Here is a 27889-nt window from a genome sequence, read left to right as displayed (position 1 = left end):
GCTCTGTCGGGGTTCTGGTCCCCAACACTCGAGTGAATTCGCAGTGTCTGCGCTGACCTTCGCCACCAGCTGGGCGCCAACTGCTGCTGTGGTGTGGCGCCGCTGGCGAGGGCAGGGAGAAAGGGGCGGACTGGCTTTCCTCGTGGATATTAACAAAGTTTGAGTCGGCGCCACAGTGCCTTTGCTTGGCGCTGCTTGGCGCTGCTTGGCACCCGGACCTCGGCCACACGGCCGTCGCGTCCCGGTCCTCCCGTCCATTATTCAGGGAGCAAGGTCCTGCAGGATGCGGACCGCCCTGGGCAGCCCTGCAGGCTGGTTCCGAGAGTGTCTCTCTCGCACTCATGGGGCGTCCTGGCTGGGTGCGAGACAGACAGAGCAACGCACAGTGGGTCAGAAGACCGGTGGAGGCGGCCAGAACTCTAGACGCGTTTTGAGCTCCAGAGTCGGTAAACAAGCCTCGAACTGAGCGTCCCACCAATGGAATCCTCCGAGGGGTACCTCACTTCGAAAACAGGTGTACACTGACTGGTGACTATACTCAATTTCCACTTTGACTAGACTGAAAATATCACGAAATGCGTTGCAAAAATACTAAAATTGGGACAAATTTACGTGGTTTTGCCGACTTTTTCAGTGACTAGACTGAAACAAGGCAGTGACTAGAGTCAGGGGTGTACACTGACTAGACGAAGTGAGGTACCCCTCGGAATCCTCGTTCAGAGAGCAATCCATTGGTGGGGTCACACGTTCGATTCGAGTCCCATTTAGTGACTCTGGAGCTCAAAACGCGTCTAGAGTTTTGGCCGCCTCCACCGGTCTTCTGGCCCACTGTGCGACGCAAGAATCAGTCTGCTGCTCGCCAACATGCCCGCGTGCGCGCCGCAGCTCGGTCGTTGCTCGCCGCGCGGCGTCCGTGAGTGAGGGATCGCGTGTTTCTAAACCGCACAAGAAAAACCCGCAGTTTATTTGAGGCGCCGCCGCCGCCGCGCCGGCTTTTTCACCTACGGCCTTCGCTGTACACCTGTGGGCGAGGTCGGGAAGTGTACGTGGGGGCGGGGGTGGGGAGAGCTTTCTGCCGGATGAGGTATACGCCTTGGCTGCGCGGCGTGTTTGGCTTGGGATGTGGCCAGTATGACCCACCCCACAGCCCTGCATTCCACCCCTGAACCCCCCGCGCCCTCCGTGCGCCACCGGGCGATCCTTTCGTCCAACTTACCCATCGCGCAGTGCGCCCGGCCCGCCCGGCCCCACACTACTCTCCGGTATGGTTTCTCCGCCCTCTCACTCACACACACGCACTGACGCACACAACGCCAGCTCGGCACTGCATGCGGACTGCGGTTTGAATCTGCTGTGGCGTTTCCGGCGGGGGCGGCCGGGCCGAAGAGAGAGAGAGAGAGAGAGAGAGAGAGAGAGAGAGAGAGAGAGAGAGAGAGAGAGAGAGAGAGAGAGAGAGAGAGAGAGAGAGAGAGAGAGATGTTCATTTCGCCGGGAAATGCTTCAGGTGCACCGCACGGCCCCCGCAGCGCTGGAATCCATCTCCTGTGTTCCACCCCGCCTGTACACTGTACACCTGTCCCGCCAAAAAACAAGAGTCCCTGGCCGCGGGCCGCCCGGCAGTGTAGCTGCCTCGCTGGCTTGCTGGCGCGGTGTGCGTTGCGCGGTGGGTGCGCCCCTCCCTTGTGCGGCTTCTGGGCAATGCGTGGAACGCAGCGCCAAGTGACACTCGTCGCTACAGGCTGTCCTGTGCCGCCGTCCCCTCCGGGCCGACCGCGACGGCACGACGACCATGACGACCACGATCACGACGACGACGACCACGACGGCACGACGACCATGACGACGACCACGACGACGACGGAGACATGCATAATGGATTGGCATCATCGATTTCCCGACGGCGAAAACGCCGTCTGTGATTTTAAAAATGGAGAAATGTTTTGGCGTCGCATGCGGCGGGGACACTGCCGGAACAGCCGCCGGGCAAGGACGGGGACGAGGACGACGGGGACGGTCGCCAGGCTTGGCCCATCACGCAACGCCCTGGCGGCCTGGCTGGCCTCGCCTGGGCTTCGCCGGGCCTCGCCTGCACTGGGTGCCGTAAATTCAAAATTGATGCCAAGCGGTCGAGGGGCAGGTGTGCGCGCGGGTCATGTTCCTGGTTACGCTTTTACAGCGCGCCTGTCGCAGGGCGGGGCGGGGCGGGGACCGGCGGGGACGCACCGACTAGTTTTGCGCCCCGTCGCGTCGTGCCGTCTGGTTCCTCGTCCGCCCCACAGAGTGCGCTGGCGGCGGCGTGGCGCTCATCTCGGAACTTGTAACAGGTTTAGGACAGTTTGAGAGAGTGGCTCGATATGAACTCGAGTCGGAATTGAATGGCTTGGAGGCGGGGTGGGGCGGGGCGGGGCGGGGTGGGGCGAGTCGGAGTCGAGGAAGCGGGGCCAAGTGGCTTCGGGGGCGCGGCTGTGGCCTGCGGTGGAGGTGTGGCTCACTGTGAATGTGTGTGTGTGTGTGTGTGTGTGTGTGTGTGTGTGTGTGTGCGCGCGCGTGCGCGTGTGCGCGTGTGAGAGAGAGTGAGAGTGAGAGAGTAATAGAGCGGAGAGACTGAAAATAGGAAGGGTCTTGAGGCATATCGCATGCATCGCAATAGAGAAGTCGTTCGAGGGGGTCTATTACTTCGCGGCTATTGTTTGACCTGCCCGCCCCTTCTCGCTCTTTCTCTCTCTCACACACACACACACACACACACACACACACGCGCACACACTCTCACACACTCTCTCTCACACGCGCGCGCTGCGAAGCGACACGCCCTCCCGGGGGCCACTCCACACTTGACGCGAGCGATGCCGACCGCTCATAAATTTGATCGAAGCCGACTGGAGAGGAAGTTGAGCGGGAGCGGGACGCTCTGCGTGGCATGGATTCTGCCCCCTCGCCCTGCTCCCCTCTCACTTGCGTCGACGACTTGGAATATTCTTTTCGGCTGGCGCACACTTTTTGGCTCGCTTCGCAAGCGTTTGGCTTAAAGACACTGGTCCCCCTTCGGGGCCTTCGGGGCCTTGGGGGCCTACCCCGCCCTGGCGGGCCCGCCCCGTGCTCGGTTTGGCTTCGATTCGGCCAAAGTTTTCACTGAGTCATTCAAAAAAGAATTCCGGCCCGGCGGCGCGCGTGGCCCTCCCCACGCGTGCCGCCCAGTCCATACTTTTGCCGATAGTTTGCGTCACATGACAGCACCTTCGTCACGGCCTTCGCGTCGACGGCGACCTCGGCGTCCTTGACGCCTCCATCGGCGGCACCGCGACACGACACGACACTACAAGCGGCGGCGAGTCAAGTTCGGCGCCGACAGGCCGACAGGCCGTGGTTAGATCTTCGTTAGGCCGCACCGGGCCACAAATCAGACTCACTCTCTCTCTCTCTCTCTCTCTCTCTCTCTCTCTCTCTCTCTCTCTCTCTCTCTCTCTCTCTCTCTCTCTCTCTCTCTCTCTCTCTCTCTCTCTCGCCGCTGTTTTAATGGCGCGTAGCCGGCGCAGAAGTTGGTGGTGACAGGCGAGGCTGAGTCGGACTTTCCCGAAAGCCTTTCCTTTCCCTTTCCGCGACGACGGCGCACGCTGTAATTCTCGGCGCTTCATCGTTTCACGCTCACGCCTCGTCGCGCTGTCTCTCTCGCACCGCCTAGGCACGCCCCGTGAGTGCGAGAGAGACAGCGCGACCTGCTTGCTCGGCGAGGTCGAGGAGCCGCTGCAGCGCGCACAGCAGCCTGCACGCTTTCCTGCGAATAGAGATGCCAGTCGAGCGGTTCCGCCACCCGCTTTCTGTCTCTCTCGCACTCATGGAGCGGGTGCGAGAGAGACAGAGCGAGGAGTTGGCGGCGCGGAATCGCTTGGCAGTGCTGCCGATAGCGCGCACCGAGCACCCCCGTGGCGCGGCGTGCCCGAACGCAAACCGACTCCACAGCGCGCTCCGCCCCTCCAGCCCGCTCCAGGAGGTCGCGCACGCCGCGAGTCACAGTGGACGGCACACCGGGCCGGGGTCACTGGAAAATTCCAGTCCAGACAACAACACCCGTCTCGCTGGAGTTTGCCGCGCCACGCCGCTGTTGGAAGTCTCCACTGTGCTGCTCGCTGTTATAAAAGGACCCGCCGCCTGCGGATTCCCTGGAGCTTCCAGGGAGTAATTCCAGGATACAGGACGGGCGGGGCCTGCGCGACACTCACATGCGCCTCTGCTGGAGAAAGCCTGAAGCGCATCGTGGTGTGTGTGTGTGTGTGTGTGTGTGTGTGTGTGTGTGTGTGTGTGTGTCCTATTACACGTCTAGCCGCCTGGACGGCCTCATCTTGCTGGGCCCTGCAGGGCTACGACTTGTTCCGCCTATATGAGTCCCAGGCTCTCGCTCTGGCATCTCTCTCGCACGCGCGCGCGCACATAGACACACACACACATACATGCGACCCGTCTCATGTTTATTCAGAATTCTTACAATGTGGCCCAGGGCGCGGCGCGCGACACGGCAGTGTGCTGCCCTCTGGAGGCCGCCGGGCCGCCCGCCAGTGCCGTCTCCACTCACGGTGTACGCGGCGTCTGTCCCAGGACATGACGGTCTCGGCCGCGTTCGGCGTGCCGCGGGAGAAGGCAGCCAGCAGCAGCAGTCGCCACAGTGCAGGGGAAAGTTTTTCAATACGTGATAGCTGGCCGAGGGGGGCGGGGCGGGGCGGAGGTGCACTGCGGAAGCACGGCAGGGTGCGCGGCTTTTATTATGTAAGACTTTGATTTAATTCCGTCCGAAGTAGGGTGGGGTGGGGCGTAGCGGGCCCCTCGAGAAAGACCTTCAGCCAGAAAGAGAATCGATCCCTTATGCCTGTGTGTGCTTTGTGTGTGCTTTGGCCGGCACCGCGGGCCGAGGCCAACTTTGTCGTCGCAGGTGTGGGGCGCCGCTACTTTTTCTCACGTGTGCGCGTGTGTGAGTGAGTCGGTGAGTCTGTGTGTGTGCGCGCAAATATGGAAGTGTGCCGGGCCCTTCAATACCGCTCGACAAAGTCAGCACAGTCCGCCGTGCCGTGTGTGTGAGTGTGTGTGTGTGTGTGTGTGTGTATGTGTGTGTGCGCGCGCGTGTGTGTGTGTATGTGTATGTACGTGTGTGTGTGTGAGTGTGTGTGTGTGTGTATGTGTGCGCGTGCGTGTGTGTGTGAGTGTGTGTGTGTGTGTGCGTGTGCGTGTGTGTGTGTTGTGTGCGGAGAGAGGTGGCGGAGGTCACGGCCTTCCTCACTTCGAGGCAGTGCGCAACATATTCGCGTATGCAAAACTTCGGGAAGTGGGTCGGCCTGCCTGAAGCATTGCTGGCGTGTTGGCGGATACATAAGTACGCGAGGCTGCGCGGCAAGGCACTCCTCCTCGCGGGGGCGGCCTGCTCCGCGTCCTGCTTTCTGCACCGTGCCCCCGTTTCCGCCCCCCCCCCCCTTTCTCCCATCTGAGTTGCAGTCGTCTTTTCCGCAGCGATGTGGACAGCAGCCAGTTCGGCCGGAGAAATATAGTGACGGGGGCGAGAGGACACATGGATTGCCCCTCTCGGAGGGTGTCGGAGAGAGAGGAGGGGGTGGGGGGGGGTTGCCGCCGGATGGCGACTCGCATAAAATAGGGGAAAAATAACCTTGGGGCGCCTGGAGAGAGAAAGAGAGAGATAGAGAGAGGGGCATCGGGGGAGCTGACGGCCCCCTCCTTGGCCACGCGGCGGAGCTGCAAAGTGCAGAACAGGCCGATCCTCCGTCCCCGCGCCACGCCGCCGCATTGCCTGCTACTTTGTGGCCTCGATGAGGCGCGGCGACGGCCGCCCCGGCACCGCAGTCCAGCCCATTGCTATTTCTCGCCCGGACTGGGCATAAATTGATTCAAATAGATTTTTTTATGGATTTCCGAGGGTGGCTGCTTGGGGGCGGCGAGGGCGTCGGGCCGCGGTGGCGGCGGGGGTGGCCGCCTGGGGGATTAAACCGCTGTTCGTTCGGCGCGCTGGCCACGCGGCGCCACCGCGTACTGCAGTGTGGGCGTCGCGCGCCACGTGGGGCGCCGTGCCTGCCGTGCCATGTGCCATCGAACCGCAATACCGCACCGCCGGCTCCAAAACAGGACCGCCCCCCTCCCTTGGCGGATGTGAACAAAAGCCCCGGAGCGCGGCGGAGCGCGAGGTGCAGACACAGAGCTGGATCAAGATCTAATCCTGCCCGCCGCGCGTCCGCGTCCAGGGGCGGCTCGGCGGCACGGCACGGCGGTGTGCTCCTCGCCACTCGCTCGGAAACAACGCGCGATTGTCTCCCCGCAGCCCGGCCGTTCGCCCGCCTGCTGTCTGTCTGTCCGTCTGTCTGTCCGTCCGTCTGCACTTCCATGCCAGTGAATCTGCGCGGCGGAGACGTCCTCGTCAGGTGCTCGCTCATAGAGGCGGCAGGCAAAGCAACGCGCACTGCGCGGCGGGTGACTGCCTTCCTCGTTATTTAGGCTGCAGAGTCGTTTACCGTCGCTCTGTCTCTCTCGCACTCATGAAGCGAGTCTGAGAGTGTAGAGGTGCGAGAGAGACAGCGCGATGCGAGACTGCGCGCTGTGTGCGCCGTGAGCTAGGCTAGCTCTGCTGACCGGAGCGTTGATCCCGCAAACCCGGTCTATCGGCCTGGCCTCATTGTCCTCGGGCCAGCCACATCCACAGCGCACAGCGCGCACGGCGACGTATCAACCCTCCGTGTCGTGTCCCTCGGTGGCGGGGCGGGGCGGGGCGGGGCCGAGCGGGGCTCGTTCATAATGTGGCGGGAACAACAGGGCAGAAAGCTTATTGGCAGGAGGGGATGATTATTCGCAGCACACGCTTGCTCCCCAGCGACAACTATGGAATGGCGTTACGCGCTGTCTGTCTGTGTGGGTCTGTGTGTGTGCCCGTGTTTGTGTGCAGCAGGCGCCACATGGAGCACGGATTCCACTCCCCGGGTGCGGCGCGTTGGAAATCAAAACCGATTCGGGGTTCATAATTCCCCGGCAATCCCTTGTGGATGCTTTTTCACTGAGCCGTGCTGTCCCCGCCGGTCCCTGCCGCTGGCTGCACAGTGGGCCAGACGACCGGTGCCGGCGGCCACAACTCTAGACGCCTTTTGAGCTCCAGAGTCGCTAAGTGGGACTCGAACCGAACGTTTGACCCGACCAATGGATTCCTCGTTCGGAGAGCAATCCATTGGTGGGGTCACACGTTCAGTTTGAAACCCATTTAGCGACTCTGGAGCTCAAAACGCGTCCGGGATTTTGACCGCCCTCACCGGTCTTGTGGCCCACTGTGAGCTTTGCCGTCCTCGCTGCGGCCGCCAGAATCCCGAGTCCCAAATCCGGAATCCCCGGTGGCTGCCGGAAACGGACATAAAACAATAAAAGCGGCGTCCGCCGAGTCAGCCGAGCCTGCAGTGGGTCGCGCGCGCACGTCCGCGAAAAAGGACGTGACAAACATCGGCAACGAATGGAGCGGATGAGTTATTGTGCAGACTATCCTTAATTCCGATTGATTAGCGGGGCATTCAGCCGGCAGGCAGACGGACGGGCAGACTGACAGACAGACAGACGGACGGACAGACGGACGGACCGGTGATAAAACGAACCCGTTTTTAGCCCGGCCTTCGGTCGGCGCGGCTCTGCCTGCATTTCGCCCTGGAATCGGCCGCGCCTGCTGATATCGAATGCTTGATGAACTGTTGTTTCAGTGGACCGCCCCGCCGACCATATATTATTCCGTACTACAAGCGGACCAATCAAGCAAAAACAAAAACAAAAAGCAAAGTTGTGTAAACGGCCAAGGAAAACAGAGCGGAGCGCGGCGGCATAAGAATCGCGGAATTATTGGCGAACGGGCGGACAATCGTGGAGGACTCGCAGTGGGGCGGGACGGGCGCGGGCGGGGCACTGCAGGGCCAACCGGCAGCATGTTGTGGTTCACAAGGGTCACGGGGAGGGGCAGGGCCAGCAGGACCAGCAGGGCCGCGCTGGGGTCGCGAGGAACACAGCACTGGAGGCCGGCAGCTGCACATAGCACACAGTGGGCCAGAAGACCGGTGGAGCCGCCAAAATTCGAGATGCGTTTTGAGCTCCAGAGTCCCTAAATGGGACACCAACCGACCGTGTGACCCCACCAATGGATTCCTCGTTCGGAGAGCTATCCATTGGTGGGGTCACACGGGTCGGTTCGAGTCCCATTTAGCGACTCTGGAGCTCAACGCGTCTCGAATTTTGGCCTCTCAGCCGGTCTTCTGGCCCATTGTGCGGCACCCCTGGGGCGGACAGTTGGCGCGCAGAGGACCGCGGCCAGGGCCAGCTTCACGTCGACCGGCGTTCAGCTTTCAGCTTGCGGTTCATCGATATTGCAAAAACATGTCCTCCCTCTCGACGTTCTGACCTTCTTCTGCCCGTCCAGGACTCCACAGGACGGCGACCCCGAAGCGTAGGGTTGGCTGAAGGTCCTGGCCGAGGGTGAGCAGGCAGGCGGGAATGAAGAGCACCAGAAATGAAACGCAAAAAACAAAAAACAAAAATGAGAAAGTAAAATATGACATGACTTTGGAAAATCCGTCGTCATTGTATCTGCAAGGCACGTGCGTGTGTGTTTGTGTGTGTATGTATGTGTGTGTGTATGTGTGTGTTGGAATGGTGCGGCTCTCGGACGTGACGGCGCCGCCAGCGGGGCGGGGTGAGGCGGGCCGGGGTGAGGCGGGGCGAGGCGGGGCGAGGCGGGGCGAGGCGGGGCAGGACCGGTGGCGCTGCGGGGTTCGGATCAGCAGCACAGGTCGGGGGATTGGTCGCGGGGAGGGGCGGGGCGGCAGTATAACCCCACCGTCAGGATGCCTGGATGCCCCCTTGCCAGTGTCCGGGCCGCCGCCCTTCCGACCCCTGCCCTGGCATGCCCTGCCCTGCCCTGCCCCGGCGCCGCGACGCCGCCGTCCGGCGGTCCAGCCGAGCAGAGGGGCGTATTTTCCGCGCGGTTTGATCCGGAGGTACTTCTGCGGGGTTTATTTCCGGGGTCCGCGCCGCCGTCAGGTCACCGGGAAAGAAAGGTGGGGGCGCGTCTGCTGCCTCGCTGCTCACCTCTAGCGGCTCCCCCGTCTGCCGCCGCATTCCGGGGGATCGCTTCTTCGCTCTGTCTCTGTTGCACTCATGGGGCGTGCCGCAGGGGTGCGAGAGAGACACGATCCGAGACAGACGGCCCTTCGCCGGGCCCTTCGTGCGCGGAGACAGTTAGCCGCGGAAGCGGCGCCACGCGGCGGTTTGAGGCGAAACCGCAGATGTCCGATTTATCAAAGCGAGGGTGGAAGTCGACTGGAGGCAACGGCCCGCGGCACTGCCCGCCACCTCCCCGCCCCGCCACCCCGCCCACTCCGTCTACAAATGCCTCAGCCTGTTTCACGCTCCGTGATCACCATCATCAGAATCGGCATCATCGTCTGCGCGGCTAACAAGACAAACCGACTAAGAAAATCGCTCCTACTTTTTTCCTGCTTTTTTTTCCTCGTTTCTTTTTTTACGTTGGGCGCACTGACAAACAAGGGATTCCACAAACACCGCCGCCGCCCGTTTCCGTGCCGCCACGCATTTCCTGTGCGGCCTGGCCGCGTCCGAAGCGAGGCCGCCTGGAGGCCGCGTCGTGCCGAGGGGTGGCCGTCGAGGCCCCGCCCTGGCCCCGCCTCCCGGACGCAGCCACGCAGGGCACCAGGGCTGTGTGCATGTCCCGTTTTACGTCTCCCGGGATTGCACCGCTACGCGCCCCGCCAGCCCCACCGCGCCCACCACCCCGCCCCACCCAGCTCCCTTCCCTGCAAAGACTGACCTTACCCGGCGGCCCCGTCCCTTGCTGAACACAGCGGAATAAGATTCTGCGGCCCTTTAGGGGACCTTTGGCTGCAGGCCACCGCCTGGCTCCCCGGCCCGCCTGCCGGGCCTGCCGCCGCTCCTTGACCCCACGTCGAGCACCCCGTCGTCCACCTCGGCCGGCCCTCTCGGCGTGCAGGTGCTTGGGGCAGGATATCGAGGTTCGCGTTCCAGCCAAAAGAACGCCCTAAAACGGCAGCATTTGGCGGTGACGCGGTGACCTGCCCGCACGGCACCACCACCACTGTGCGAGACACCACCACCACCAGCACCGCCAGTACCACCACCACCACCACCATAACCACCACCACCACCACAATAACCACACCACCACCACCTCAAGAACCACACCACCACTACCACCACCACAAGAACCACACCACCACTACTACCACCAAAAGAACCACACCACCACCACAAGAACCACACCACCACCACAAAAACCACCACCACCACCACCCGCGTCGCCACTTAGCTTGACGGCCGGTTTGACGGGGTCGCGCGGCGATCAGGATTAGAACAGACAGTGGATTGACTGGCGCTACCCACGCGAGGGGCCCATCCGAGCAAAGCAATTCGGCACGGCGCTTCGTCGCTCTGTCTCTGTCGCACGCCTACGCATCGCCTCATGAGTGCGAGAGAGACAGACGACGAAACCGTTCGAACACCGCGACGGGCTCTTCGATTGGGCCGCCTTGGGGGCGATCAGCGCGCAGCCAGCCAGCGCGTCGTTAGCTGCAGCAGGCTGGTGCCGCTCCGTCTCTCTCGCTCTCGCGAGGCGCGCCGTAGGGCCGTGAGGGTGCGAGGGAGACGGAGCGACGGAACACTGTGCGGCAGGTGCAGCGAGACACGTGTTTGTTAGCGCAGCTCAGCGCCACCGTCGGCAGGGCTTTTAATGAGGGGGTCGCTAGCGCACTCGGAATGCGAATAACGGCAAGCCTGGACGCACTCGCACACGCACACGTACACACACAACACACACACACACACACACACACACACACACACACACACACACACACACACACACACACACACACACAAGGCCGCATTCACGTGTGCCCGTTGTTAAACCGTAGGCAGCGTGCTTTTGTCCCGGAGGACGATCGGGGCGGAGTGGGGCGGAGGGAATCGGGACGCGCGGTCCCCGCGCCGCGGGCTTTGAGTCCGAGGGAGGGCCCTGGCCGAGGCCGTGGCCGAACGGCCGAACTCGCCCCGTGCCGCGTCCTCGGCCCGTCCCGTCCGCCGCAGGGAAGGCCGCCCGTGTTTTCCCGTTTTTCCCACGGGCTTCCCTCAATTTTTCCTCTCCGCGACCAATATTGTCCCAGCGTGGCGGAACGGGCCCCGCCGCGCCGCGCCGCACCGGGCGCTGCCGGGGCCTCCTGGGGCAACAACGACGAGTACGCGGAAATTTTGGAAATCGGAGGCGGGCGGACGAGGAGCCCGTCAGCGCAGGGCCAGGGGCAGGCAGCGCCTGGAACGATTCCCGCCGTCTTGGCCGCCAGTTTTCCGGCTTTTCCGGCGCTTTCCCGCGGGGCCGGAGCGGATTAGGGCCGCGCTCCGAGATGAACGTTTTAAATTGCGCGCGCGGCACGCCGAGCGGCACGCACAGGGACGCCCGGCAAGGGAATTACGAAGTACGGAGCGGGGGAAAGAAAATCACTCCGCAACTAACTCCTTTTTCCGCGGCGCGGCGTGTTTTTGCGTTTCTTTGCCGTCTCGGCCGGGCGGCGCTGGTGGTGGCGTTCCCCCCGCACTGCAACTTGCGCTTCGCGGTCCGTCAAGCGCGGCCGGGCCGGGGCCGCCAGGGCCGCCGAGGCGCAACGTAAATACGTACCCGCGGCCGCTTTAATCTCGCCGTCGACAGAAATATGGCCTCTAACTGCTGCTACTGCTGCAGCTTCGCTGGCGGCGGCTGTGTTCTCGACCCTGCGGAAGGTGCACGGTGGGCTAGAAGACCAGTGGAGGCGGTCAAAACTCTAGACGTGTTTTGATCTCCAGAGTCGCTAAGCAGGACTCGAACCGAAAGTGTGACCCCCCCAATGGATTGCTCTCAGAACGAGGAATCCATTGGTGGGGTCACACGTTCGGTTCGAGTCCCATTTAGCGACTCTGGAGCTCAAAAGGCGTCTGGAGTTTTGGCCGCCTGCGTGAGTCTTCTGGCCCACTGTGAAGTGGAAGTGCGGAGCAGCACTCCATTCGACTCCACTTGAACGCAGTAAATAGTTAATCGATTCGTCATCGTCATCGCCGGCGACTCGATGGCACCCACTTGAGACCCGACCTCTGTCCGATACGCCACAAAACGATATATCGAAAAGGCCGGCGGTGCCTCGCTGGGCAGGGGATGCAAGGCTGCATGCGCATCATTCGATATTCACGAGAAGGAACGCCGAATGGGGGTAGCACCTCGCCGCCCAGCCCGCCCCAACCCACCCCACCCCGCCCCGCCACGCCTCATTATCGACGTATGCGCGCTATGATGCATGAATGTCGATGAGAATGCACCGCTCCCCTCCCAAGTGACCCGAGCGCCAGAGTGATGCAATGCTCCTCGCGCCGTGGCCGCGCGCACGTGCGTCGGAATGCTGGTGCGCGCCACGCCCGTCGTTTTCGTCGCTCTGTCTCTCTCGCACCCTTACGGAGCGCCACCGAGTGCGAGAGAGACAGAGAACGACTCTCGGAATCAGTGCTGAACTGATGATGGCCTGCAGCGCTGCATCCCAAAGTCCGCGAGTCCGCGCCGAGAGGCGGCCAAACAAAAGGAACGAGTGGGGGCCTGCCGGGCGGGCCGCGGGCCGGGCAGGCATGCCGGTGTGCCACTAGCATGCCTCGGCCGCGGATGATTTAACGCCGCGAGGGGGCGGGGGAGGGGGGAGGCAGCGCGGGAAAGAGCTACAGCACCCCGAGCGCGAGGCGAGCACGGCGAACTGCCGCCGAGCCCCCGCCCGCCGCGCCGCCACGCCGATCCGATATTTGGGCCACATTTCACGGCCGTCAGGGAAAACATGTGTCGCGCGGCCGAGGCCGTGCAGCGTAGCCGTTTGACCGAGGCCTGGTGACGGGCGCGACGGCCAGGTTGTGCACGGCCAGCACGGCCCGGGCCTTGGCCTCGGCCAGCGCGTTAAGGGCGCATTATCGGCCTCGTTTTCCAGCAGAGAGCGCTTTGATTGCCGAGGCCGTGCCGGGCTCCCGGAGGAGGCCGTGCAGTGCACGCCGCGTGTGATAAATGCGGAGGGGAGGCGGCGGGCCTCGCCTCGCCAAGCAGCGCCGGCCAGCAGACTGATTCCGAGAGTCGTTTTCGTCCCTCTGTCTCTCTCGCACCCATGGGACTTCCCCTGCAGGTGTGAGAGAGACAGAGCGACGAAAACGACTCTCGGGGTCAGTCTGCCGGCCTCGGCCAACGTGGCGGAATAACGCGGCCTTTCCATTCATATCTCGCTATTGATTCGCGCGTAAATGAGCCCCACCACCGTTTTTACTTTTTTTCTCGCGACTCGTTACAATTTGCTGCCGCTTCATTTTTCATTATCACCCCGACACTCTTTTTTTCCCCAGGCTGCTGGCGACTGCAGCGGCTCATTTAGCATTGAGCGGCGCGTGGCGCTGGGCGGCGCTGGACGCCCGGCGCCTGCAGACTGATTCCGAGAGTCGCTTTCGTCGCTCTGTCCCTCTCGCACCTACCGCTGGGGTGCCCCATGAGTGCGAGAGAGACGCGGCGACGAATCGGTCTGGTGGGGAAATGAAACCGAGAGCGGCCACGTGGAGGCCGCGGAGCGGTGCACGTGTCTTGTGACGACAGCGCGTCAATCATTCACACCGCCTCGGCCCCTGCGTGCGCGGCGTGCGCGGCGCGTGCCAGTCGATGTCGGCCAGCACCTGCCCGCCGAGGGAGACTCTGGCATGCCGCTTCATTAGTCTGTAATTGTGGGAGCGCCGTGTTTGCTTTGCGGTGTGTGTTCCACGTTCCCCGTTCCGCATGCAGGCAGAGCACAGTGGGCCAGAAGCCGGCGGAGGCGGCCAAAACTCAGGACGCGTTTTGAGCTCCAGAGTCGCTAAATGGGACTCGAACCGAACGTGTGACCCCACCAATGGATTGCTCTCCGAACGAGGAATCCATTGGTGGGGTCACACGTTCGGTTCGAGTCCCATTTAGCGACTCTGGAGCTCAAAACGCGTCCTGAGTTTTGGCCGCCCCACCGGCTTGCTTGTGCAACTACGTCGCGTCGCGCTCCGCCCGCGAAGCATGAAAAGGATGCCTGAAGATTCGGCGGCCCGCGACGTGCCGTCCTATCCCGCGCCGTCGGAAATCTTTCTTCCCCGCGGCGCGTTGGACGCTGCCCGGCCGCTATGCGCTCCGCGCCTCGTGCCTGTGGGCGGACCGACTCGAGAGTCGTTTCGTCCTCTCGCACTCACGGGCGCCCCGTAGGTGCGAGAGAGACAAGCGACGACAGCGACACGAAAAAAAGTCTGCCGGACGGGAATAAACTTAAGGACGCGCCGCTTGTCAATCAGAGACGCTGCCCACTGCGCTGCGGACATTCTTAGGAGACCCGACTTTCGGGCGATCATTTAATCGTCGCTTGTCCTAGCATCGGTCAGTTTGCTGTATCAGCGTCATTGGTCATTCTCCCGCTATCAGCTCACCACAGCGCAGTGGATAGCCTCAGCAGCTCTCAGATCACAGATTCCGCGATCGATACCCGTTGAAGGTTTTTCTTATACGAAGCTTCTTTTCTCTCGTGACGCTCATGTTAGTCATCACAACTAACATAGTGTAGGCACAATCAACTTTATCCTTGAGCCAACTGTAGTTTTTTAGTCGTTCCAACTTATAAATTCGTTCGAGCAGCAAACTTTTAGTCGTGAAAACTAAAATCTTCTTTGGACGCTTTTCAACTAACATGTTAGTTGTCACAACTAATCCTTTTTTTCCGTGCGCCTCTACCGGCTTCTGGCCCACTGTGCAGAGCATACGTCGCGTCGCGCTCCGCCCGCGAAGCATGAAAAGGGATGCCTGAAGATTCGGCGGCCCGCGACGTGCCGTCCTATCCCGCGCCGTCGGAAATTCTTTCTTCCCCCGCGGCGCGTTGGACGCTGCCCGGCCCGCTATGCGCGCCGCGCCTCGTGCCTGCGGGGCGGACCGACTTCGAGAGTCGTTTTCGTCCCTCTCGCACTCACGGGCGCCCCCTGTAGGTGCGAGAGAGACAGAGCGACGACAGCGACTCTCGGAGTCGGTCTGCCGGACGGGAATAAAAGGCTTAAGGGGCGCCCCGCTGCCTCGCTCTGCCTGCCGCTGTATCCACGCCAGCCTCGGAAATGCGATTCGGGACAAATCCTTTGACACTGTCAGCGCGACGGCGTGGCGCGGCGCGGCGTGCTCGCGATCCGATCCGACGGCCGCGACACTGTGAACGCTGGCGCGGTTCTTGGTGGCGGCGGTGCGGTGGAGCACGCCGACGACGCGCTGGGCCGTCACGCAATTAGCCCTCGCGCGCGTGTCCATTCCGAAACGTGCTCTGTCTCTCTCGCACCCCCGGCACACGAGTGCGAGAGAGACGGGGCGCCATGCGCGCGGACGCAAAGCCTGCCGGCGGTGTGGTAATGAGGTGCTGGACCCGACGGCCGACGTGATGTAGCGCGTGATGCACTACACCGGCAGGCCAAACAGCGGCCAGTGACACGACACGGCCTCGATGACGTGCTGCAGCGCCCTCTCTCTCTTTCCGTCTCTCTCGCACGCGTGCGGAGTGCGGAGCGCAGTGTACGATCACTGCGCGTTCATCAATTATGACGTCCGATCCTGCACGGCCGCCGACACTGCCGAGTCCGCTTGTTGTTGTTTGTTGTTGGTTTGCGGACCGGATTACGATCGCCGAGTAATGGCTGGCGCAGTGTGTTAGCGTGGCACGAGAACGCGATGTGCTTGTTGGCGTTAAAGGGGAGTCCCCGTTTTTTTCCCCACGTGTTTTTGTCGATGTGTCGACCTCCTGTTTGACGTTAATCTGATCAGTCTGTGCCAGAGGCAAAGGGCCCCCAGGAAACCATACTAAATATAAAAGCTCACAACAGCTTCAAAAAGCAACGACGTGGGGTTGTAGCTGGGGAAGGGCAGGATGCGTTTGGGGTTCCGGGGCGAGACGGCCCCTGCAAAATTACATGGTTTCACTGCGCGCACGATTGCAGAGAGTCTTCGTCTTTTTCCAATCGGGTAAAATGCATCTGAAAAAGCAGGGGAAATTGCGGAAAATAAAAGCAAACCCTTGGGGTTTTTAATTTGGAATCCAGTCAAAAATGTGGCCCCTCGTTTCCGGTCTTACGTTGAAGATGAGCGTTTCAATAGTTTTTCTTGCCCAATATTGAACAGGGTCATTTTATGGGCAATTTCATGCTTTCAGATGCATTTTACCGATGGTAAAAAGTTAAACTTTGGCTGCAATCGTGCGCGCAGTGACACCATGTAATTTTGCAGACCATTTTGCATAGAACACAACATCCTAATCAATGCAAAAAAAATATTTTTTTTGAATGTTGTAAAAACTTTTATTTTCAAATGGTGCCTGCCGTTGTCTCTGGCATTCATACTTATCTTTATATTAGCGTCTAAACAGGAGGTTCGAAAATCGTCAAAACACGTGCAAATGACGCTACTGCCCCCTTAAACCTTTCGCTCGGACTCGCCGTCTTTTTGTCGCCCAGCTGTGTGTGGCTTTGTCGATGTGTCTGCCCATCCGTCTGTCTGTCTGTCTGTCTGTCTGTCTGTCTGTCTGTCAGTCAGTCAGTCTGTCCGCCCGCCATGATCCCCCGGCATGCTAACGCGCGGCCGCACCGCGCAACCATACATACATTCATATCGAGGCACACCGACGCACACTCACACACAGCCCCACCGCTCTGACTAAACATTTCCCGCCTCGGCTTCGCCCGCTTTTGTCCCCACGGTGCAGGGGGCCCATGCGTGTTCGCGGCCATTGCCGTGGCCGAGGCGGGCGGGGCCGTGTGCGTTTTTTGGGCGAAGGAAAGGTTAATCTCCGTTTCATTCGGCAGCGCTATGCGCTGACCGAGAGTCGCGCCTACCATCTCGCATTCATCTCGGCCCCGGGACGAGAGACTCACAACGGCGAAATCAGCCTGCGGAGAGAAGGGCAACGCGAACGTGCGGTTGTCGCGCGGTGCGAACGGCGCACGAAAGCGTGGTGGCGGCCACTGCTTCAGGCGTACACAAGTCGGGTTTGGGGAATTTACGGGGTAATCCCGTGAATTTTCGACAATGGTTCGAAACGTTGAATAATCGCTCGAACTTGGAAAATCTCAAAGGCGTTGAAAATGACAAAATTGTCAAGGACTGGGGAAATTAGTCTGGATTACCAGAGATTACCAGCAAACTTGTACACAGGATTACGGGGGTGGTGGCCCCCTCGACGAAAGTTCCATTCCGGCCGCCCTCCCCGTCGGACCGGCCGTCGGGGTGTCGCGGCCTGCAGGGAGATGTCTCGGCGACGGTGCGGTTTGCGTAATGCTCTCAGTTTGTCGCCACACTGTGCAGCGAGGCTGCTGCAGCCGGGCGGGGCACTGCCGGCGCGCTAGAAGCAGGCCGAGTGCATGCACGATGCACGCGCTGGCGGGGGCGGTGCGTATGCGCCTCCTCGGCGTCGCCCCGTCGACCGCATTGCCGCCGCATGATTGATCGCCGCGCCCCGATGCTCGATTCCGGCGGCAAGCGGTTTTTGTTGTGGCTGACGGCCTCCTTGGACGTGCCGCAGAATGGATGGCGGGGCGGGGCGGGGCGGGGCGGGATGCGCGGCGCGTCAATGGGGCCCAAACGACGCCCGGGGAGGAACAGATTCCAAGTTGTCGCCGCAGAGGGCGTCCTGCTCCTCGTCGTCCTCGTGGCCGTGCTGCTGCCGCAGCCGAAGTGCGGCGGCCTCTCCGAAGATGAATGCCAGTGATTGGAGGCGCGTCGTGCTGGATGAATACGTTAGCATTATGCCGGGCCTCCAACTCGGAATCATTTCCCAGTGCTGGTGCCGCTGCTGCTGGTGGTGGCGCGGCTCGAGGTGCGCGGCTCGGCGTCGTCCCCCTCCGCCGTCCCCCTCATCCACTCCCGTGTGGCGCGCAGAAACAAATAAAACGATGCGGGGGAAATGAGAAACTCGGCGGCACAAAGGAGAGAGTCTCGACTTTGGAACGGAAACAAAGAGGCGTATTAGCGGGTAGAGAGGAGGCCGTGTGTGTCTGTGCGTGTGTGTGTGTGAACCAGCGGCGCGCGTGTGAGCGTGTGTTTGCACGAGCGCACAGTTCACATCAGATACCGCGGCGCGACGTCGTCAACGGGTTGGCTCCTCTCGCTGCTCTGGCTGCTCCGCTACACGGCCTGGAACACGGCAGTCCTGGCGGCGGCCTCGCTGCTGCAGACACTACACTGCGAGGCGCGCACCAGGAAACGAGCCCACGCAAAGCGTTTTCTGTGGCGAGAGCAGTCTTCTCTTCTCCGGCTCCGTGGCCTCGCCCTCGTTGATGGCGGCGCGGTATCTGTCGACCGAGTCCCGTCTCTCTCGCACCCCCGCAGCACGCCCCACGAGTGCGAGAGAGACAGAGTGAGCGGCATCGCTCGACTGGCCGCGCTGCGGGGGCAAGTTATCGCGCCGAGGCGAGAGACATTATGGAAACATTGAGGAGGGTAAACAGACTGGAAGTGTTTGTTCAAAATGTCGAAGGGGCCATTATCGCTACGGCGGGCTGGAGCGGCGCGTGGAGTCGCTCTGTCTCTCTCGCACCCTTGCTGCAGGCCCCGTGCGTGCGACAAAGACAGCACGACGGAAAGATCCTCTGAGAGTGGCAATCAAGCTGCGCGGAGGTAACCGTAGCCAATTGAGGTTCTTCTCCCGCCGGTATAACGTGTCACCCTAGTAAGGACGACCTTGTCTCGTTTTGCAGTGCAGGCGAGCATGAGTCCGGGCCCGAAATGGCATACGATCATGTGTGGTCTATCCCTTAGTGGTAATGGTAATGGCGCGTAGGCAGTCCCGGCGGACAGGGGTGCTGGTGGATGGCCTACCCGCCACGGCGCTCGCGGAGCCTGCATCCTCGCACGCGCCACGTCCTCGGCCGCATCCCCTCCTCTCTCGCTGTCTCTGTTTTTATCACTGCCTTCTTTATTGACAGGGGCAATCCGCGGGAGTGGGAGTGAGCGCGACGCGAGGCGCTCTGCGGACTGGTCACGAGAGTCGTTTTCGTCGCTCTGCCTTTCTCGCACCCGTACGGCACGCCCCACGAGTGCGAGAGAGACAGCGCGACGAAAACGCCTCTCGGAATCAGTGTGCTGCTCGCCGCGATTTATGACGAGTCGGTCGGTCGTCGCAAGGGCTTTGCCGGCGTGCCGCTCTGCGCGTCGGACTAAGTGGTGGCGCAAACACTGCGCGCTCGGAAAGCGTTAGACGAGGACGGCGGTAGAGACGCTACACTGGTGTCTGTGTCTCTGTCTGCCGGGCCCGGCGCGGTGCGGAAGAATTCCGTCCGGGCGATTGGGTGGAAGTGAAAGGGACCCTCGCGACGCACCTGCCACTGCGTCTTCATCGCGACGCGACGCGCTGGGCATATTGCCTTCCGCTCGGCTGCGCACCGCGACGGAAACTTTGAGGGAAGGCGGGGCGGGGCGGGGCGGGGCGGGGCGGCGCGGGGCGCCAAAGGCGACGGGGTCCCCTTCGGCGCTGTGGCGGCAAGCAGGGGGATTCAAAGAGGCCCGCACTACAACGCCGCATCGATTGACGCCTCGCACCTGTCGGCCCGCCCTGGCGCCCCGCACCACAGTGGGCCAGAAGACCGGTGGAGGCGGCCGAAACTCTTTACGCGTTTTGAGCTCCAGAGTCGCTAAATGGGACTCGAACCGAACGTGTGACCCCACCAATGGATTGGTCTCCGAATCCATTGCTGGGGTCACACGTTCGGTTCGAGTCCCATTTAGCGACTCTGGAGCTCAAACCGCGTCCCGAGTTTTGGCCGCCTTCACCGGCTTCTGGCCCACTGTGCACACGGCTCTCTTTCTCTCTCGCACTTACGCTGCGTCCCGTCAGTGTGCGACAGAGACACCCTCTGTCACGGGGTGCATGGCCGCGCCGAAGAGTGACAGTGACAGTACGGGCGCGCGGAGTCCCATCCCAACTCACCCGCGCAACGCACCGAACAAAAAAAGTTAATGAAATTGAACTCTTCCCGCGTTTTTTAGCCGTCGATTGAAAACTGCGCGGAATTCAACATCTCTCGGCGCGGCGCGGAAGCCAATCAAATTAGTTCGGCCTTCCGGGCCAGGGCCGCCAGGCCTCGACCATGAGCGCGACAAAGACAGAAGATGCGGCGACGCTCTCGGGTTTTTGCTTTGCCGGAGCGCGGATCGTGGGAACGGGGAGGCGGGCGGTACTTATCGGGAACTTGGCCCTCTGGCCTGCCTCGCCTCGCCTCGCCTCCGGCCTCTGGCTGAATGGCGGGGAAGGCTGGGAGTTTCTTTGCCGTCCGGCATCCAATGATCTTCCCATTGTTTGCCGCCGATGCGTTGCCGCCCCGCCCCGCCCCGCCCCGTTGTCCCCGGCCGTATTTGTGTTGCGGCAACTTTGAGTAACGCGGCCTGCCCGCCTGCCCGGCCTGCCTGCGCGGCCTCCCCTCGCTCGCCCGGATTCCTTGGCACCGCGCTGGCGCTGGGGATTTTGATTCACTCGCCCCGCCCCGCCCCGTCGCGCTCGAGTGTCTCCGCTGCATTTGTTTGACTCGATCGAGGGCGGCGCCCAGCAGATTGGGTCGCGGAGACGGCGTAGACGGAGGGGGCGACGTACACCGCGAGGTACACCGCCCCGGCCGCTGCCGTGCTTGCTCTGGCCGACAACTTCCTCCTGACCGACGTCTCCCTTCTCTGCTTGCAGGCACGTCGCACGAGCTGTACTACGTGCGCGACGGCGTCGTCAACACGTACGCCCTGGGCTTCAAGGTGACCGTCAAGGCCGCCATCCAGAACCTCACCTTCAACTGGCAGGTCGTCGCCAAGCATCAGGTTGGTGTTCTTTTTCCTGTTTCGCGTGAGGTTTTACTCTGTTGTAACGCCTCGTGAGGCAGTTGGTAGTCGTCCTCGCCTAAGCCGGTGCTGCTGCACGTTGATGCCGAGAGTTGTTTACGTCGCTCTGTCTCTCTCGCATCTGTACGAAACGCCTCTTGAGTGCGAGAGAGACAGCGATGAAAACTACTTTCGGAATCAGTCTGCTGCAGCACGCTGCGCTGCTGCAGCGGGCGCGCGCCGTGCTGCCTGGTAGTCTGGTTGGAGTGGGGCGGGCGGGCCGGGCGAGCCGGGATGAGGGGGTCGTCTCTTACACTGTATTACTCGCCTCTTCCCGAGGCACAATCTGGGAGCGGATTCACATCCTTATGAGGATTCCCGTCGAAGAGGGGCGGCGTCCTGTTGTGCGCTGCGCGCGCGGGGCTGAGGGGCAGCAGGACTGATTCCGAGAGTCGCTTGCGTCGCTCTGTCTCTCTCGCACCTATACGGGACGCCCGATGAGTGCGAGAGAGACAGAGCGACGAAGACGACTCGCGGAACCGCCCTGCTGAGGGGCTCCGAGGGCTCAGGCAGGCCAAGGAGGGCGTTTGTTTGCAGGCAGCGCCTCGCCCTCCCCTGGCCTCCCCGCCGAACTACGGCGATGCACCTTCCCATCTCGTGTAGTGGAACGGGGCCTGCCGCCTTGCCTCCTGTGTGCAAATATATGCACACCGATGAGGTCTCTCTTTTCGAAGGCCAGGGCAGGGCCCGGTGCCCGGTGGCAGGGCAGCGCCCCTGCTGCTGGAGTCGGTCTTGGACCACGCGTCTCCCAGTGGTGAGGTCTGCGTTCCTTTCGGCGAGCCCGCCCTTGCAGTGAGACAGAAAGCCTCCAGCAGACTGATTTCGAGTGGGGGTTCCGCCGGCCCCGGCCCCTCTCTCTCGCACCCGTCACGCCGCGAGTGCGAGAGAGAAAGACAGAGACAGAGAGAGGTCGTGGGTGGCAATGAATTAATCTCTCGATTAGGGTACATTACGCGGTGGGGCTGGGAGGGTCACCTTACCGCCCCGGCGCGGCAACCAGTCCGCGCCCCGACGGGCTGCCCCGCCACTGCCCTCTGGGTAATCCCCGGGACGTGCCCAGAATCGCCCAGAATGCAGAGGCGCCTCCACCCCTCCCCGTGCATTCTCATTCCGAGCAGTGCCCCAGTCGCTCTCGTCGTGTCTCTCTCGCACCCTTCCGGGCAGGCCCACGAGTGCGAGAGAGACACCACCGCCGCGTTCCCACGGTTTTGACTTAATCGAGGGCCTAATCGCCGAGAGCGTGTTCCCGGCGCGCTTCTTTGCGGCCTTCGTCGCCTCGCGGCGGAGCGGCGGTACACTGCAGCGGGGCGCAGCGGGGCACCGAGGCGGCCTGCAGCGCCTGCAGGGGGAGGGGGCTTTCCCCGACGGTGTTTCTATTCGGCGAAATTGGATAGCTGCCGGAGCCCCTGCTGCCAGAGTGTTGGCTGCGATTGTACGCACGCCTCGCTGCCGCTTCTGCCTGCCTGCACGGGCCGCGGGGCCGCGCCGCACCGCGCCATGGAGCCACGGAGCCGAGGAGGAGAAGTGTTTCAGTTTCGTGCGCGCGGCCCGTCCGCGTACGGCTCTGGTCCGCGCCGGGTTGCCCGGGCCGCTGCGCCCCGCTGTGCACGGGGCGGGGCGCGGGGCGGCCCACCTTTATCAATGCAATGGCGTTATGCCTGTTTGTCTGCCAGCCCCGCCAGCCCCGCCAGTCTCGTTAGCATGCTTGTTACGGCCGTTTGGAGCCCCGCCCCGTCCCCGGCAGGCAGGCAGCCACCCCAGTGTCTCGGCGAGGCGAGGTGTAATTATCGTGTTCCGATTGTTATGTGACGGGCCCGTCGTCTGATCCTCCTCCCCTCCGACGACGCCGTCCCCAAAGACAATCCCCCTCCCCTGTCTCCGCGGCGCCAGGTACGCGCAAGTCGCGCGTTGCAGGGGATGACGGCAGTTCCCGGAACGAGGTGAAAGAACGCCACCGCCGCGGCGAGGTGTTTGAACCCGCCGCGCGCCGCGCCGTGGCGCTCTGTCTCTCTCGCACCCTCACGGAGAGCCCCACGAGTGAGTGCGACAGAGACAGAGCGACGAATCGGGCGCTCTGCTCCTACCCGATGCAAATTACCGAGCGAATCCATAGAAAGCGGCATCACGCGCCGAAGCACCTGAACGGTGAGATGTCCCCGGTGTCCCCCCCGCTCCCCCCTCCTCTTTTCCACTCCCCGGCGCCGCCGTGCCGCGCCGCACTCTGGGCAATCCTATTAGCGACTGTTGCGTCGCTCCGGTCCAGTGGACATCGCCGGAAAGGAAGGGGTGGGTTGGGGAGTCCGTCAGGCGCGGTGGAGCGGCGAGCGGCGCTACACACACTGTGCCCAATTATCAATCTTAGCGTGTCGCTCGGAGAGCGACAGCACGCTGATTCCGAGAGTCGTTTTCGTCGCTCTGTCTCTCTCGCACTGGTGGGTCGTGCCGTATTGGTGTGAGAGAGACAAGGCGACGGGACTCACAGAATCAGTCCGCAAGCAGGCACACTGACAGACCGACAGACAGACAGAAGACAGGCGCAGACAGACAGACAGACAGACAGACAGACAGACAGACGGGATGAGGCAGCTGGACGGACGGGCGGCAAGTCGGGGTGACAAATACTCCGACCATCCACCTCAACCGTTTTCAATTCCGGCGGGGCGGTAAGGGATGTCCCTCCTTCCCTTCCCCTCGCCCTCTACGGTGTCGCGGTGGGTGTGGTGTGGTTAGGCGCGCCGGAGACACTTTCCCCCTCCAGTGTACCGAGGCCCTCGCGTGCGCCTCGCCGCCGTGCGCCGCCGTCGAGCGGGCGAATAGACAGAGTCTAATAAGATAGGAATTTGCCGGCAGCCCGGAGTTGCGTGGGTTGGGCGCGGCAAGGCGTGTTGATGGAACGGGAATAAGCAAAGCAAGGGTTGGCGACGTTCCCCGGCAAGGTGTGCAGCAGAGTGGAGTGGACCGCGTCCCCCAGCCTCCGGTGGACCGGTTTGTCTCTCTCGCACTCCTACGGGCCGCCCCATGACAGCGAGCGAGGCAGAGCGACGACGCGGTCCTGCGGAATGGGCCGGGCCGGTCTGTTTGTTGGTGTTTGATTCCTGTTCCTGCCGCTGATGGAGTTGGAGTTTGGACAGCGAGGGTGCAGGAGAGGCAGGCGGCCAGGAAGAAGGCGGAAGCAAAGCGATCCCGGCGTGGCGTCGCGCGAGAGGACGGCCCGAGGGCGGGGCGTGCACAAACACGGCTGCCTTCCTTTTGTGCGAAACGTTGTTTATTTGTTTTTTTCCCGCTCTTCTTCACACTTGACACTCCTCGCTGCGCTACTGCTGCGCGGGACCCTCAAGTAGCAGCGTCTCCAGCGCCACCCTTTATTCTTCTCCTCCGAGGGCTGATGCGTGTGAAAGTGCGTGTGTGAGTGCGGGGCGGGGCGGACGGGCTGGGGTTGGAGCGCGCGTGCGGTCCGGGCCCTCGAGCACGGCCGGCACGGCCGGCACGGCCTGCACGGGCACGGCAGGGTGTGGCAAGATTTCACCTTCGGCTTGGCATGCGCTGCGCACCGCGGCGTGACGGGGGTAACAATTTCGGCCTTCCCCGCCACCGCCCCCCCCCCCTTCCACCCGCCGCCCGGTCATCGCATTTTCCGCATCGCTTTCGGTGGAAAGGGAAATCCCTCAAGCCTTTCAGCTTGAGCTTCAGCGGGCGGCTCGGCTCGGCTCAGCGCCCGGCAGGGGGGCAGGCCCGCAGCGCGGCCGTGTCCGCGGGTTGCCTATGCCGTGGGTCACAGGCGCTCGCGCCGCGCCGTCACTGCCGCCGCCTCGCTGCCCTAGCCCGGAAATCTGGTCAACTCGGCAAACACTGCCCTCAACCTCGCCAGCCCTTGTCCTGTTCAATCCCCTGACCTGACCGCAGAGGCCGTACGCCAGTCTGTCTGTCTGTCCGTCTGTCTGTCCGTGCGTTCCGTCCGCTCGCCCGGCCGGAGGGTCACCGCGAGGGTCAGCTGCGCGCCGCCCATGGCCCCGCAGAGGCCGGAGGCCGGGAGGGGAGGGTCACGGAGTTCCAAGGACGAGCCTAGCCGAGCCGATCCGGCCGGGATTCACGTCTTGGGAACGGGGCTACCCTCCGAGCCGAGCAGCCTTCGAGTGGGTTAATTTTAAAACGCTGCGTCCATAATGCAGCGCCAGTGCGAAACTAATTCAGTGGCGGCGCTGGGGGACTTGATTTCGGGAAAGGGGAGGTGGGGAGCCAGGTATGTGAGGTGGCTGCCGCCCGGCTGCGGCGATGCATGAGGGAGGTGCTGTTCCGAGCACGCCGCAGGGAACGGGGCGGGGCGGGGCGGGGCGGGGCGGGGCGGGGCGTTGTTGGAGACAGCAGCGCCAAAGTGGTTTAGGGAGAGAAGGGCGAGTCCTGCATGCGAGGGCAGGGCCGCCTGATACGGCGAGAGAATTCGGCCCGCTAAGTTGCGGCGCCCGCTTTAGTGGGGAGTAACTAACTTGGCGGAGCGCAGCGTGTCCGTGCCAGTGTACTAGCACGGCGTGTTCGGCGTACGCGAGTACTTACATGTCCCTGCCGGCCTGCCGCGGGGCAGCACCGCCGAACGAGTTTGCCGCGCACGTTGTTGTTGTTGGTGGTGTTTTGTTCTTTTTGTTGTTTCGTCCTCCCTGTTCTGCTCACGGCAGCGAGCGCGTCGGCGGTGTGCGCTGGCTTTGCTTTACTGCCACTCTGAAATCTCTGAAATCTCTGAAAGCTCTGAATGCGGTTCGGCCGGCCGGAAGCGCCTGCTGGATGAGCCTCGGCTTACAGTGCAGCGCGTTACTAAAACGCGTCGCGGCGTCATTACCGCACTGCGGCACGGCAATCGGCAGGCGATTGCACTCACAACTATTGTCGCTCTGTCTCTCTCGCACTCACGGAGCGGTCCGGAGGGGAGAGAGAGAGAGAGAGAGAGAGAGAGAGAGAGAGAGAGAGAGAGAGAGAGAGAGAGAGAGAGGATCGCACCGTTCGGAATCGGCCTGCCGGCTGGCCCCGGTTGGCCCTGGGCCCATTTTCATTACGGGCTACAACTGCAGGCCCATGCAGCCTGCCGCAGCCAGGCTAGGCAGTTGCCAGGGGCTGCTCTGCTCTGCTTCGCCGCGGTGGCTGGGCGGACTGTTGTGCTAGTGCAGGTCCCGGCGTGCAAGTAGGCCAGGACCCAGGACCTCGTCGCCGTCCTTCTCATCAGCCCGGAGGCCTGGAGGTCGCCCTTGCGATAAATCACTGAGCGCGTCAAACGCCACTCTGGGTCAACTCGGCCCGACCCCCGCCCCGCCCCGCCCACAAGCAGGCCGGTATCTCGCACCCCGCCAGCGCCGGGCTGCCTCGAGGAGATACTCGCTATCATTCGGCGCACGTCCTCCCTCCCACCCTTCCCTCCCCGCGCCCCACCCGTCCGTCAACCAGTTGCCACAAAAGTGGGGCAGGCCAGGCAGGCCAGGCGGGCAGCATGTCAAATGAGAGGTAGGGTCGTTTGTTACGACGCCTGGCTGCTCGGTCTGCCCGGCCGTCGCGCTGTGGCCGCCAGCTCGGCGATAGGTCCCCGGCGAGGAGCATTGAGGCAAGTTTCCGGCGGCGCGGCGCGTTTTCCCTTTCGGCGCGTTTCCGGTTCATAATCCCTGTCGCTTTATTCCGGGCTTCCGACTCCGGGGGCGACTCCCCGCCGCAGACTCACTCCGAGAGTCGCTCTGTCTCTCTCGCACGCGTGGGGCGTGGCGTGTAGGCGCGAGAGAGACAGAGCGACTCTCGGAATCAGTGTGCCGCCGACCCCCCGCCGGCGCCGGGCTGCCCTCATCGGTCTCTGCGAGCCTCTCGGCCCTCTCGGCCTCCGCGCCGGTTCGGCCTGTTTGCCCGCTGCTGACCTAATTGCTGCGAGTAATTGAGGCTATTTGTTTCGAGTCCCTCGCCGACACCCATTGTGCCTCCGCGCTGCCCGCCGACAGAAAACAAAGCGCGCCCCGCGGAGGTCGTCGCCGTCCCCGTCGCTCCGGGCGGTGGTCGTGCTGGCCGTGCTGGCCGTGGCGGCACCCGAACGGCCGGGGCTTTTTCCGCCCGGAGTCATCAGTCCGAGGCCGATGCGGCCGAGGCCCGGAATGCCAACGATGCTGCAGTCGTTGCAGGCGCCGGCGCACAGTGGGCCAGAAGCCGGTGGAGGCGGCCAAAACTCAGGACGCGTTTTGAGCTCCAGAGTCGCGAAGCAGGCCTCGAACCGAACGTGTGACTCCAGCAATGGATCGCTCGTTCGGAGAGCAATCCATTGGTGGGGTCACACGTTCGGTTCGAGTCCCATTTAGCGACTCTGGAGCTCAAAACGCGTCTTGAGTTTTGGCCGCCTCTACCGGCTTCTGGCCCACTGTGCGTGCCGAGGCGTGCAGGCACGGCGCGCAGTCTCGACGACCGCAGCAGCAGCAGACTGATTCCGGGAGTCTCGTTCTGTCTCTCTCGCACTCATGGGGCGTCCCGAATGGGTGCGAGAGAGACAGAGCGACTCTCGGAATCAGTCTGCGGCGCGGCGACGAAGCGGAACTTGACTCGCCCCGCGAGAAAACGCGCTCCGGCCGTGTAATGTCTGTAATGCCGTTCCCAGTGGAGTAGTTGGTGTTGCACTGGCCGTTAGCCGTTAGCGGGCGGCCCGCTGGTGCTTTTTGTGGCTCGCCTCGGGCTCGCCGAGTTGCAGCAGCAGGCATTATCAGCTTTTTGTTTTCAACAGCCTTGTTCCGTTGTCGGGGCGGGTGGTATGCGCTGCTCGTAGGCCGGTCGTGCTGGTTGTCCTGTTCCGCGGCGTTGGCGTGCCGAGCGGCGCTTAGGGGCCCGGGGACGCGTCCGGACGGCCACGGGACGGGGCCTGGGGGGCAGATACAAGGCAGGGTGGCCATCACGGCT

At 62.7% G+C, this 27889-nt stretch overlaps 1 protein-coding gene across 2 annotated transcripts in view; it reads left to right on the top strand.

Moving 5' to 3' along the window:
• The window catches only part of LOC117649648 (tyrosine-protein kinase Dnt-like), a 74073-nt gene that overhangs the window by 26678 nt on the left and 19506 nt on the right, over positions 1-27889 (top strand). For both annotated transcript variants that reach the window (XM_034392585.1, XM_034392584.1), the window contains one exon: positions 20796-20923. In XM_034392585.1, coding sequence (XP_034248476.1) covers positions 20796-20923 — 128 coding nt within the window. The remainder of the gene's footprint in view (positions 1-20795; positions 20924-27889) is intronic.

This window comes from Thrips palmi, unplaced genomic scaffold, assembly GCF_012932325.1.
Source record: "Thrips palmi isolate BJ-2018 unplaced genomic scaffold, TpBJ-2018v1 HiC_scaffold_4, whole genome shotgun sequence".
In the NCBI taxonomy this organism is placed as follows: domain Eukaryota; kingdom Metazoa; phylum Arthropoda; class Insecta; order Thysanoptera; family Thripidae; genus Thrips; species Thrips palmi.
Note: the sequence above shows the minus strand (reverse complement) of the source record. Positions and strands in the feature narration are given on the sequence as shown.